This window comes from Apodemus sylvaticus, chromosome 3 (assembly GCF_947179515.1).
Source record: "Apodemus sylvaticus chromosome 3, mApoSyl1.1, whole genome shotgun sequence".
NCBI classification, from domain to species: domain Eukaryota; kingdom Metazoa; phylum Chordata; class Mammalia; order Rodentia; family Muridae; genus Apodemus; species Apodemus sylvaticus.
Genome location: NC_067474.1, coordinates 155243169 through 155256724, shown reverse-complemented (window position 1 = coordinate 155256724; position 13556 = coordinate 155243169). Strand labels below are relative to the sequence as shown.

Sequence of the window (13556 nt, the reverse complement as noted above, 5' to 3'; positions counted from 1 at the left end):
ACACAAGAGGATGCAAGGTTTGAGACCAGGCTGGACAGTGTAGTGAAACTATCTTTAAAACACATATTGCTGATTTTATCTGACGATCTGACACAGGCTTTAGTAAGGGTTTAGAGGCTGGTTATAATTAGACTTAAAGCATGTCATTCATATTCTCTCTCTCTCTCTCTTTCTCCCCCCCTCTCTCTCCCCCTCTCTCCCTCTCCCTTTCCCCCTCCCTCCCTCCTCTCCCCCTCCCTCCCTCATTTTAAGGACATTAGGCATAGTTGATATCCCTTAGCTTTTTCCCCAGCCCCCTGTGTACTGGTATTTCAGTTTCAGAAGGACGGCATACATGCCTCTCTGTAGTAAGTACAGAGACCCAAGTACCTGTGCCTCTCCTACTTCTTTGGGGTGTGTCCCTGACACTGAACGCAGGGGTGTATATATCCTCCCCACCCCCCGACTTGAATATTCTTGCGGTATGCCTTTTTATTGTAGTATTAGTCCAAAATTGAACTTATTTCAGAGTTAGCTGCTGTAATGATTAGACAGACAAAGCTAAGAACTTTTGCAGATTTATAGGGTGTAGTTTAAACAGAGACAAAACTGTTTACCACAACTCTAAGACAAGGTAGTTCCTTAAGTCAGTCACTGCCTTGAGGTGATGCCACTGGCCTTTGATTCCAGCATTTGGGAGACAGGCAGGTGAATCTCTGAGTTCAAGGCCAGCCTGGTCTGCAGAGTGAGTTCCAGTACAGCCAAAGAAACTCTCGAAAAACAAACAGAAAGAACAACATAGGCTACCTGAGATCCCATCTCAACCAGAAAAAGAAAAGGCCTACAACTTCCAGCAGGCCCATCCTCAGCAGGCCCTGCAGCTCAGAGTGACTTTTGCATCATAATTGTGCTCTGTGTGACTTTACCAGTGGAAATCAGCGCTCACTCCGATGTTAGGGTTCAGCACAAAGCATCTGAATTGAATTTAATAACCCAGGAGCTGATGTTTCCAACCTTGAGAGCAGTCTATGCCTTTTAATTAAAGACATTATGGGTGGTTGGAGGCTGGTTTTTAATAGTGCCAGAGGAGTTGGACCACTGTGGCGTCCTCACTGATGCCCCATCATGTTTGAAGGGCAATCAAATTAGAGTGAATCTAAGTTATTGTTGCCTGTCAAAAAACTATTAGACTAGTCCTCTACCCTCCCTCTGTTTTATTCAGTCACGTACTTAACGTCTTGTTGATGTTGTATCAGTAACAGCCTAACTAATACTGTAGCAGTGAGTTACAGCATTGGGAAGCCATGTTGTAATCTCAGATTAGAGCAGGAAGTTTCAGGCTGAACAGGGCTGCATTACAGAGCTGGAGGTGTAGTGGGTTAGCAAAGTGCCTCCTGACGGGCAGTCCACCGAGCTCTGTTTGGTCCAGAGCACTACAGAATCTGAGAACAGTGATGCACCCACAGCTCTGGCAGACACTGGGAGCTACTGTCCTTACACAGCAAGTCAGAGGCCACCTGCTCACGTATGAGCACAGAGTTACAGTGGCGGGCGGATAGATAATTCTGTCTGCTTCATTTTCTGGTTTGTTTTGTTCTTTGTGTTGGGTGCTTAGTTTTGCCATGGTTTTTGAAAAGCTTGGCTAGAAATAAAATCCACTGTTTACTTGTGTGTCTTCTAGAGATGTCCAGGCATGTAAACCCCATCTGTCTTGGTTGCCCTGCTCTGTGGCCAGCCTGCTTGCTTTTGGACTTCTGTGCTCACACTCTGAAACATGAAAAGCGCTCTGGAGCTTGCAGTGGTGGCCGTGCTGTAACCCCAGTGCTTTGGAGGCTGCAGTACAGGACTGCTGATTTGAAGGCTTATCTGGCCTCACTATAGTGAGTTGGCTAGCCTAGGCCACAGAGTGAGAACATGTTGGGGTTTTTGTTTGTTTGTTTGTTTGTTGTTTTTAAAGAAGGGGAAACAAACCTTGTCATGAGAATCATCCAGTGAAGATGCAAAACTTCACCATAAATAAAGTAGCTGCGTGTGTGAGACATCCTCCCACAGTCTACCATTCCAGAAGCTGGGCAGGAGCCTCTCAGCTTTAAGGCCAGCTCAGCTATGTAGTAAGAGCCTTTTTGGAGTAAATAAATACATCAATAAGTATCTTTTAAGTGTGAGTACTGACCCAACCATTGTGAAGTGCACACTAACAGTGCTTTCTTTACATATGGAATTTTAATGTTTATTAAGCACACACACCCATTCCAGCTTTAGTGACAGATGCCACCTTGTCTACCACAATGAGAAGGATTCTTGTATTTTTTAACATCATATTTGCAAGAGCAACCTAAATTAAAAGGCCTGTTTTTATTCTATTGAGAATTCAATTCTCTGGTAAGTTAGTCGTCTACTAATCTTTTTTCTTTTCCTTTTATTACAGAGAAAAGCAGTAAAGAATCTACCTCACTGGAAATGTCATCATTGTCGACTTCAGATGGATTCAACCATCCCGCTCCTTCAGGGCAGAGTCCTGAGGTCGGCAGCCCGAGTCTCGCTCGCTCCGTTTCTGCTTCCGTCTGCGCCATCAAGCCCAGTGACCCCAATAGCACCGAATCTCTAGCTATGGAGGCTACAAAGGCTTCAGCTGAATTCCAGACAAACTCTAAAAAAACAGACCCTCCTCCTCTGCAGGCTCTTCCTGGTCTTGTTCCCTCAGCAGAACAGAGTCTAGCTACGCCTTTGCATAATTCATCAGAAGAAGCATCTGTTACAGGGAATCTGGAGACATCTGCTGAAAAGAGAACCCAGGGCCTCAGAGTTTATCTCCACACAAGACAGGGCGCTAGTTTATCTCTCACAACTACTAGGATGCATGAGCCACAGATATTTGTGGAAGAAAAGAGTTGGCATCCAGAAAATCAGACCCCGAGTCAGGAGAACGGCCTTGAGCAGCACAGAGAAGCAGAGAGCGTGCAGTCTGAGGCTGGACCACAGAGTGTCCCATGGGAGCAGGCGTGTCTCTGTGACACACAAGACCTTGGGCTTCGTGAACAAGTTGTCAGTTTGGACGCTGTGGTGAAAGGCGAGCTACACAGAGGCACTCATCTTCCCCGTGCAGAGAAAGGCTGTCCAGCCTCAGGCCGCTACCGCTGCCCATGCTCAGAAGCCCTGATGGAAGTGGATACAGCTGACCAGTCTCTGGTTGCTTTGTGCAGCTCAGCAGGCAGGCAGGATGCCGTCATCAAGAGCCCTGCTGTGCCACATCTCGCTTCAGATAATCCCTCAATGGAAGTGGAGGCACTGCAGTCTGATCCCTCCTGTGAACGTGTGGAACATTCCATCTTGACTCGGGATTTGCAGCACCCAGAAGATAATGTTGAAATGTCTACAATGGATAACAAAGATGACAGTTCCTCCTCCCCTTTAAGTGGCCATGGTCAGCCCTCAATGGAGTCAGCAGAAGAATTTTGTTCATCTGTCACAGTGGCCTTGAAAGAACTACATGAGCTTTTGGTCATTAGCTGTAAGCCAGCTTCAGAAGATTCACCTGAGGATATTACCTGTCAGTCAGAAATAGTTGCTGAGAGCCAGACAAGCGTTTCAGACCTTACAGGAAGGAGGGCCCACAGTGAGCATCTGACCCCTAGTCACCACGACCCACAAAGCTCCTGTCACCAGGCCGCCTCTGAATCAGAAAAGACAGAAATCGTAGAAGATGAAGCATCCACTAGCTTTGGAGGTCTAGGTGATGGCTTGTCACCTGGCGGAGAAGGTGTCCCCAGATCAACAGTCAGGAAGAGCTGTTCTGTCACCATAACCTCAGCTAAACTGTCTGAGCAGTTGCCCTGCACCTCAGGTGTCCAAGTTTCCCCTGAGCTTGCAGCAGGTGATGAGGGTACCTGCAGTCAGCCTTCTGAGCATGTGCAGAATCCAGGCCCAGACAGGCTGGAGACCAGCAGTGTCTGCCCTGGAGCTGGGTTGCCCTTCAGTGGATTGAACCAACCTAGCACACAGTCCTTGTCCACCCCCTCTGCCCTTCCACCATTCATCTTTCCTGCTGCAGATGTTGACAGGATTCTAGGTGCCGGCTTCACTCTGCAGGAAGCCCTCGGGGCTCTGCATCGAGTTGGGGGGAATGCAGACCTTGCCCTTCTTGTTTTGTTAGCAAAGAACATTGTAGTCCCTACATAATTGTGGGAAGTGGACTAGGCCACACTTCATTCCTTTTGAGAAAGCCCTTATCACACACACACACACACACACACACACACACACACACACACACACACAAAATATATGTGTAGAAAATCTGCAAGCAAAATGTTGAGCCAGATTTTTTTTTCCCCCGGCCAAAGTAATTTATGATCTTTTGTCTGATGAATTTGTCTATTCTACTTGTTAAAATTTGGGCCTTTTAAATGTATTGGCAGTGTGTGCATACAAAAGCTTTTTATTCTCATTAAGATGATGTATTCTGGAATAAAACGGATGGTTTTGTGTATAGCATACCATTTTAGAATGAGTGAGTGCTTTGACAGCAAGAGTCAGAGGAGCCTGCCATCTGGAGCTAGGACAGATGAGCGCTCGCTGTGCCTCTGGCTGTGCTGTGTGTAACAGAAGGATGGAGAGGATACTAGCTTCTAGAGTTGTATGTTTTGAGGAGAAGATAATAACTTCTAGAGTTGTATGTTTTGATTTGTGTGCTCAGGGTTGATATTTAAATAGGGTGAGTGGGAGGTTTTAAACCTTGGGCTGTCTTGTGCATCATAGACTGCTGACTGATTGCCAGATATCTTCCTGACCATGGGTGGGGTTTGGGGAAATTCACATTAGAGTGAAACTTGGTGCTACTTGTATTTAAAAGGGAAGGGAAAAAACAAGATCATAATTCCATTTGTAAATGTCAAGGACTGTGAGCTAAAGATAATGGCTTAGGCAAACACTGGTGTGTACTAGAGACCATTGAGGAGTCTCACTGACACCCCGACCCTCACACTGATCTTGGGCTGACCGCCTGGAGCCTGCTGGCTTCCTAAACTCATCTGCTAGGAAGTTCTTCCGTGCTCAGTCGGAGCAGAGTGAGACGGAGCGCCAGGAGAGCCTTTGTCCCTCCTCTCAGTGCTTGGCATGATGAGTCTGTGAGCGTCCCTTATGGCAGTGAAAATACAATGGAAGTTGTGACAGCAGAGGCCTTGGTACAGTCTTCATCCCTTTCTTTCCTCAGGAGTTTCCTTCCTAAGCAGGATCCATGTTTGTTCATCAAGTTGAGCTAGGGTGGGGCAGCTGTGTAGCTGTGTTTATCGTGGCCTTCTTAGTGTGAGCTCTCGCCTTGCAAGTCGCTGACCTGTGGTCCCCACTGTGCAATAATCAAAGCTCCGGAGAGCTTTGGAAGCATCCTTCCCTGGAACGGACACTGTCATCTTAGGCGTCTGGCGGGAATCTGGAATCTTGCTTTTCTTGAAAAGGGTTTTGAGGATAATTCCTGGTTCCAGGTTGAGAGTTTGCAGTTTATTAAAATGAAAGTGTTAAAATCAAATTCTGAACTTAGCATTAACTGATTTTTGTCTAAGAGTCACTATCCATCTCTCTCTCTCAGCTTGGTTTTATCCATCAAAATTGAAGTCATTGAGCACAGATAGTTCGTATCTCAGGAGTTTTTGAAACTTTAGGGGCACTAACAGATTTCTGTTCTTTGGTCTAGTTCTTTTTGCCATGTTGTCTGAGACTCACTTCAGTGACACGGTGGCAAGTCACACCCAGTATCATGATCCTTTCTGGAATTAGGGAATGGTTGCTGGCTGGTCTTGTGGTTCCCCGCTCTCCTTCTGGCCCGCAGAACATCAGGCTAGCCGAGCTGACTTTGAGACATTGTTTGTTTCGGATGAGCACGGCCGGCTCCCACTTTTTGCCTGTTCTACACCAAAGATAAATGTGTGATTAACTAGGAAGCCGCTCTCAGGAGTCTGTCACCACTTAGAGCAGTTCCTGAAGTAGGAGCAGGCAGTGGAGTGAAGCCTGGTATCTGCTTGAGGGGGAGAGGGCGGGGATGAAAGGTCACAAATCTTTGGGGCCACAGGGTGGGGTGGATAGAAGAAAGTACTGACAATAGAGGCCTCCTAGATGGCCTGTGTGAGCAGAAGAGAGTGGCATGCCAAGTCAGCGGGGTGGCCACTGGCTGTACGAAGGCGATGTGTGAGAACAGGGCAGCCCTAGCTGGGGCACAGAGTGCCATCTGGAAAAGATCTCATTACAGTAGCTTTTAATGTATATGCTTATATCTGAGTACAAGGCCAGCCAGAGCTACATTAGTGAGACCCTGTCTTTTAAAAAGTAAATTAAAAACAAAAACAAAAAACCAATCTGTTGTCTGAAGTTTGGACATTGGACGAAGTTAGGAATTTGTTAGGAATTGATCGGCTTAAACTGAGCAATTCTAGAACAGGACATCAAGGGACGTCACGTTAGTGGTACTTCGGAGTCAGCTTTAGTTGCTCTAACAGTAAGATCATGTCGTCATGAAACCTAGTGTTGAGCCTGTCAGATCATAGCTGTAACAGCAAGGGCAGCTCTTTCTCCAGACCATTGTCAGGGGGTCTGTGGTGGCTGCTTTCCTCTGGCAGTGGTCTCCATTTATGCACCAAAGGATTTTCTTGTAATACACTCAAGCTGAAGGGCTGGAGGAATGGCCCTTTGATTCTGTGAAGGGCCATTTCTAGATGTATCCATTCCGCCCTCTGCAGCAGCCGACGCCCTTGTCTGGCGGACTGAGCTCCAGATGTTGGCAGGTGAAGATAAGAGGTGCTTGGCAAAGGACGCATTAGTCGGTGGTCAGTGATGTGGGAGGACCTCTGCCTGAAGCCTGCTCCCTCTGATCATCTCTAGATGCAGGGTGGGAGGCACAGCCCAAGGTGTCCACCCAAAATGCTTCTTCGGCAAAAGGGTGCCTAGGAATGGCGTAGGGGACCTTTATGACTAGCTTGTGTAGCATCTGCCTGTTCGCCCCTCTCTACAGCTTTCTTTGTTTAGCTGAAGCCATAAGAATTTGTTTCAACTTCTCAGCTCATGTCTATAAATAAATACTAAGCTATCTCAAATATAAGGTTATTGATAAATATTTTACAGAGGTTGAAAAGCTTTTATGTCTACAGAGACCTGCACGTCTGGTGGCTTTTCTTCCTACTATGTATATAATAAACTGCCTTGCAAAAAGCAGTACAAGAGTGTCAAGGCAAATTTTCTTTTTTGTTTTGTTTCTTTTTTCTTTCTTTTTTTGGGGGGGGGGGGAGGGGGAGATAGGATCTCGCCATAGCCCAGGAAGACCTCAAACTCATGGCAATTTCCCTGCCTCAGCCTTTAGAATTCTAGGATTATAAGTGCACACAACTATGCCCAGCTCACCCAGGGCATTCCAGTTATCTGTGGCTGAACCGTCTGGTGTGTAACTAGCAGTGTCACAGGGATGAGGAGCGTGGATCGGTGCACCTCTGGCGTAGCGTGTGAGGTCTTGGGTTTGATCCGAAAAATAAAGAGTAGAAGGCAGTCTCGGATTTAATAAAGTCTGTGGCCGATTAGAACCGTGTACTTTCCCTCTCTCAGTAGTTACCATAAAGCATTTGGTGTTCCCTGCATCCCCCCTGGGCTGGCACTGAGCCCTGTGAATTACCCGACTCCCTGAGTGTTGGTAGAGCCGCAGTGAGGACTGTGGGGTGAGCCTTTGATGTACTTGCTTTTCTTTCGTGCCTTAATTTCTTTGAATAGCAGAAGCATCACATCTTGAGTATCGGGGAAAGGTTAGAGGGCGGCCCTCCTGGAGAGGACTGCCACCCACCCGGTGTGGTCCTTGGCTCCTTACCACTTTGATTCACTCTTACATTCACTCTTACCTGCTTCAGACATTAAGTTTCCCCTGGATAGGAGTCTCTGCATCCTGTATACCAAAAATGGTTTCTAGATGTTTCTTAGGTTTTCCGTTGCACCTTTTGTGCTGTGATAGGGAGAGAGCGAGTCTTACGTTCTTAATAGGAAGTTAGCTCCTCCCATCAAAGCTATGCAGTATGAGCAAGAGTTCCTCGTTTGTTCATCAAACATGGCGTGCCCCTGAAGCAGTTCAGCAGCAGCAGCAGCAGCAAAGCCAGACAGGAGCCTGGCGTTCCAGGCCTTGTAGGGAGGTGTGGGGTGAGTTTTATCTGAAATCTGTTTTTAACCTAGTAGCATGCTACTCCACCCCCACCCCAGCATGCTTTTGTTTTTGAGGAGATTTCTTACAGCCCAAGCTGGCCTTGAACTAGCAATCCTAAAGTTACAGACACACTCCATAATGTCTGGGTAGCGTGCTTTCATTTTTAAACTTAAGTCATTTGGTTGCAGTTTAGAAGTGACTAGGAAAAAATCAAGCCCATGATGGAATTCAACACTGTAAACCTAGAGTTATACTCTAAAGTGTTTAGTCTTACTTTAGTTTTGTTTTAAACAATTGGGGGCTGGTGTGGTGGCACGCAGCTTTAAGCTCTAAGTGCAAGGCCAGTTGCACAGAAAGGAACTGTAAATAAAAATAAAAAGTTTGAGGATGTAGGGGAATAGCACGGTGGTAGGCAGAACGCTTGCCTAGCTGCAGAAAACCCTCAGTCCGGTCCCCAGCACTGGGTAAGCTAGACAGACAGGATCAGAAGTTCAAGGTCACCCTTAGCTACATAGTGAGTTTCAGGTCAGCTTGGGTGACATGAGACCTTGTCTCCAAAAGAGTGTGTGGAGGGCTCCCCGTGTAGCTCGGTGGTAGAACATCAGCCTGACATGTATCAGGCCCTGAGTTTGACCCCCAACACTGCACAGGAAGAAAGAAAAAAACAAAAAATGTAGTAGAAATGACTGAGAAGATGCAGGCGAGTTGATGTGTACAGCTGTGGACTGGAAAGGGGCAGGCAGGATATCCAGGTGGAGGAAGAGGAGGGAGGGCTGTTTCCCTTCAGGACACAGGGCAGCATGCAGCACTAGGATACGTGAGCGTGTCCCCTCCATCCTCCAGGGAGCAGAACTCAGCCGAGGCCTCTGCAGCCTGTGGACAGAATCCAGAGCAGAAGCGATAGATGGAGGTGGGCAGACAGGATGGCATTACAGAACGCTGCCAGCTCCACAAGACATTATTCAGTACTCCATTCAAGACAGCAATGTATGAGCTTTACAGTTAGGAAATATCAGAAAAGTTGATCAGTAATTGGACTTGGGGGTCGGGCTTGTGGAGTGGGGGAGGGGCTGCTAAATTTTAGGACACCATCTAGAACAAATTTACCAAGAAAAAAATGGCTCAACACGGGAGTGTATCTGCAAAGCTTAAACCCCAAATCTGGAGAAGGCATGGAGGAACATGAGATCAGATTGCTTCTTACAGAATTCTGTCTTGAGTAAGCAACTAAAGGAGGTTTTGATTGGCTAACTTGGGGAGGGGGGGGGATTTCCCCTTCTGCCCCTTCAGGTGATGGGCAGTGATTGTACTTAGAGTTTAGTTGCCTGAAACCTGCAAACTTGAATGAGTGTGTCTGTGACCTGCAGAATAGACCAGTGTTCCTACCGGAGCCAGCCCGGTGTGTGTCCACAGGTTCCTTGAGCAGTCCTTACAACCCGGAAGACGTGGCCTCATACTCTTCCACCCAAGTACTAAGGCTGGCATTCTCTCCTGCATCCCCTGGGCCTCCGTTCATTCTGTGTTGAGTGAGTCTCCTTACATGCACCTTCCATGGGAAACTAGTAGTGCATTTTTATCCAAATCTCTCCACGGCAAGCTGGGCCTGGCGGCTTCAACCCCCATAAAGGCTTCAACCCCCAGTAAAGGTTCCCTGGCTTTCTAACCACAGCTGGCAGGTTGTAACTAGGACACCCTCCCTCTGTGGCTTCCTGCAGTTGCCTGGGTGTCATGAGATATTCTGGCTTTTCTTTAAGCTTTGATACTACTGCATCTTTTGAGATCTAGTCTGGTTAGCAAAAATCTGCTTGCCAGAGGCCCACCCAGCCATGCCCAGATGCTTGGAGAGTCGGGGAAACAGAACTGAGAGCCTCGCTCAGGAATCCCGACGTCAGTTGCTGCTTGTACTGGTTAGGACTCTCTGCAGCTGAACGCACTAGATGCCTTTGAGTTCGATTTTGTTTTGTTTTGTTTTTTGTCATACTTTGAAATGTAAGTCAGCCCTGAATAATCCAAACACTTTATTTTATTTTTCTTCTTTAATAGGAACTTTCTGAAGAAACCGTGATGTGTAAAACCTTTGATATTTAAGACAATAAAGTTTTTATCCTAAGACTTTTGTTTGATCTGCTTCTTCTAACTTAAGATGATTACATCCCTCAGTTCTTGTTTCTGACCCCCGGCGCTTTAGATGGATCACTTGTGCCCAGGCATTGGGGCAGCAACATCTGTGTACCTGGACCTGGAAGGGGCGAGCACAGCCATGACCTCCAGGTTGCTGGAGGTCTCCCTGCAGATGTAAGATGGACATTTTGTATGCACTTAGTTCAAACTAACAGGAGCGACACTGCCAGTGGAGTACAGTGGTTAAAACTGGCCTCCAGAGCCGGGCAGATCTCTGAGTCCAAGGCTAGCCTTGTCAAAGTGCGTTCTGGAATAGAGCAGCAGTGCTCATCTTGTTGGTCACAACCCCTGTAAGGGCCAAGTGACTCTTTCACAGGGGTTGCCGAAAGTCACCAGAAAACACAGATATTACATTATGATTCAAACAGGAGCAAAATAACAGTTATTTAAGTAACATAATTTACCCGGGCGGTGGTGGCGCATGCCTGTAATCCCAGCACTCTGGGAGGCAGAGGCAGGTGGATTTCTGAGTTTGAGGCCAGCCTGGTCTACAAAGTGAGTTCCAGGACAGACAGGGCTACACAGAGAAACCCTGTCTCAAAAAAAACAAATCCAAAAAAAAAAAAAAAACATAATTTTATGGCTGGGATCGCCACATAAACTGTATTAAAAGGTCACAGTGTTACACAGTGTTAGGTTGAGAACCACTGCTCTGGGGCCAGACCAGATCCCCAGGACCCACAGTGGTGAAGCGGGTGCCGCAGCATTCAGCAGAATGGAGACGGCCAGTCCGCAGAGCTCATCGGCTTACCAGACTGAGCAGCCAGTGAGTGCTGGGATCGAGGGGAGCCTGTCTCGATGTGAAAGATGAGGTGGAGAAGAACGGAGGGAGTGTGGATCTGTGTGCTACACATGCGTGTTCATATGCGCATGCACCATACAGAAAGCGTGGGTCTGTGTGCTACATGTGCGTGTTCATATGTGCATGCACCATATAGAAAGCGTGGATCTGTGTGCTACACATGCGTGTTCATTTGTACACATAAGAAATCGAGGTACAGTGAGGATGACTCAGGTCAACGCGTGTGGCTTTTCCAGAAGCTTGTGACTTCTTTCAGACTGACAGTCATTTCAAGTCAGGCTAGAAACTTCTAAACTCGCATGTCTAGAAGCTTCTGGAACTGGGTCCCATGGCCACACCAGGCTGTAAGAGTGACTATGAAGTATAATCTATTTGTGTGTTTGCTTGGTTTGTGTACGGGGTACAGACTCCGTAATTCTTTCATTGCATTTATTCTGTATGGTGTTACCAGGCTTTTGGGGTCTGAGTGAGCATCTCTTCATACAGACCCCAAGCTGGCCTCACACCTCACCCTGCCTCAGCCCCATGTGCCCTGAGATTATAGACCCGTGCCAGCGTGCTAGCTAAGACATTGGATTTTTTTTTTTCTCTTTATAGAGACAGGGTTTCTCTGTGTAGCCCTGGCTGTACTGGAACTTACCCTGTAGACCAGGCTGGCCTGGAAATCAAGAGATCCGCCTGCCTCTGCCTCCTGAGTACTGGGATTAAAGATGGGCGTGTACCACCACCACTGAGCAGGAAATGAGGATTTTTAGACCCTTCATGAAGACTTGGATCTTGGCCCTTTCCTATTCCTTTGTGTTTCTGCCTCACCTCTTCTTTCCTGAGCTTAGGTCTTTCTAGAAACGCTTCCGACCCCGACCAACAAGTCACACACCAACACAACATCCCAGCCACTCCTCTGGCCTTGAACTCAGGTTTATGAGGTACAGTTGCCGGCCATCTATTTGCCACAGAGAACAGTTTTTCCCTGTGTTTTGCACTCATTAGTTTTTGAATTTTAGATTATGTCTATGAGTGGTTTGCCTCCATGTCTGGTGCCCTCAGAGGTCAGAGGACACCCCCGCCCCAGAACTGGAGTTATGCAGGGTTGTGAGCCACCTGTGGGTGCTGGTGGGTGTTGGGACTGAACTGTGCAAAAACATCAATTGTTTGTCACCTGAGCTGCCTCTCCAGTTGATCATCATGGAGCTCCATATTTCATCCCTGCCAATCTCCTCCTGGACCACCAAACTAGATAGCCCTGGCAACACATTAGCCCAGGGTTGACCAACCCCTGTGATAAACCGATTCGAGCCATGAGGCCAAACCTTATTTCTTCAGTACTGGTGCAGTTTGGTCCGTGTAGGGGGAGGGGAGGACACTGGCTCCCCTGTGCTGCTGTTCATTTCCATGGGGTTCTTCAGTCGCCCTGTCCTTTGCTCTCTGCTGGAGATAGTGGAAGTAAGGCTAGCTGGGGGTAGTGAAGTGTGGACCAGAAATAGTCCCCTGGCCACACCCAAGAGAAACGGAATCAGACACAGAGATCAGCATGCTAGCGCTGGGCTCTCTGAGCTGTAATCCTAGCCTGGGTTAAGACTGGAGTGCCAGATTAGATTGAGCTACAGGGTCTGTCAGGAAGAGAGAGGAATTGGCTTTCTGTCTCAGAATATCAATTCCTTCACATCTGATCAGGGAGTAGCAGACTTGAGTGGACTTCCAAGTCTGTCCTCAAGAACTAAGACTCACAATTTAGACCTGCCGTGTTTTGTTTTGTTTTTTTGCACAGGGTTTTATGTATTACAGCCTGGCCTCGAAATGGCTATGTAGCTGAGGCTGGCCTTGAACTCCTGATCCTCCTGCTTCCACTTCCAGAGTTCTGGGATGAAGGGATGCATCATCACACCCTAGTTTCAGAATAGCTTGGGGTTGAATTTCTTATGGTTGAGGCAACTCGATTCCTACCTTAAGGCTTCTGAATAATGTGTTTGTTCATTTTAGGAAGGCTCTTCTCCATCCTAGGCTGCCCAAGAGAGGGAGATGGAACTGAGAAACGGCCTTGAACTCTTGGTCGCCCAGCCTCTACTTCCCTAGTACGAGCACTACACCATACTTAGTTTATGCAGCACAGGGGCTCGAACCCACGGCCTCCCTCCTGCACTACAGACAAACACTCTAAGCTGAGCTACAATCCCAGCCCCCGCATATTTTTTTAAGGTAATACTGAGGTGGTAAGTATCAACCTAGCATTAAATACCCAGCACCGCAGAGAATACTTTATAGACTGCAGCGCCGGAAGTCAGAAGGCCAGGGCAGAAATCTGTATATATAACCGTGAGAGGGTAGGTAGGACAGTCATTTAAGTGGAAATACAATGAAATAGATTTTTAAGTCTTAATAAACTTGGGCTGGAGAGATGGCTCAGTGGTTCAGAGCACTGGCTGCTTT

General features: G+C 47.4%; 1 protein-coding gene across 2 annotated transcripts in view; it reads left to right on the top strand.

Annotated features, from left to right (window-relative positions):
- LOC127681572 (protein DDI1 homolog 2) overlaps positions 1 to 10256 on the top strand; it is a 43491-nt gene extending 33235 nt beyond the window's left edge. For both annotated transcript variants that reach the window (XM_052177953.1, XM_052177954.1), the window contains one exon: positions 2408 to 10256. In XM_052177953.1, coding sequence (XP_052033913.1) covers positions 2408 to 4158 — 1751 coding nt within the window. In that variant the 3' untranslated portion in view covers positions 4159 to 10256. The remainder of the gene's footprint in view (positions 1 to 2407) is intronic.
- Positions 10257 to 13556: the final 3300 nt, after the last annotated feature.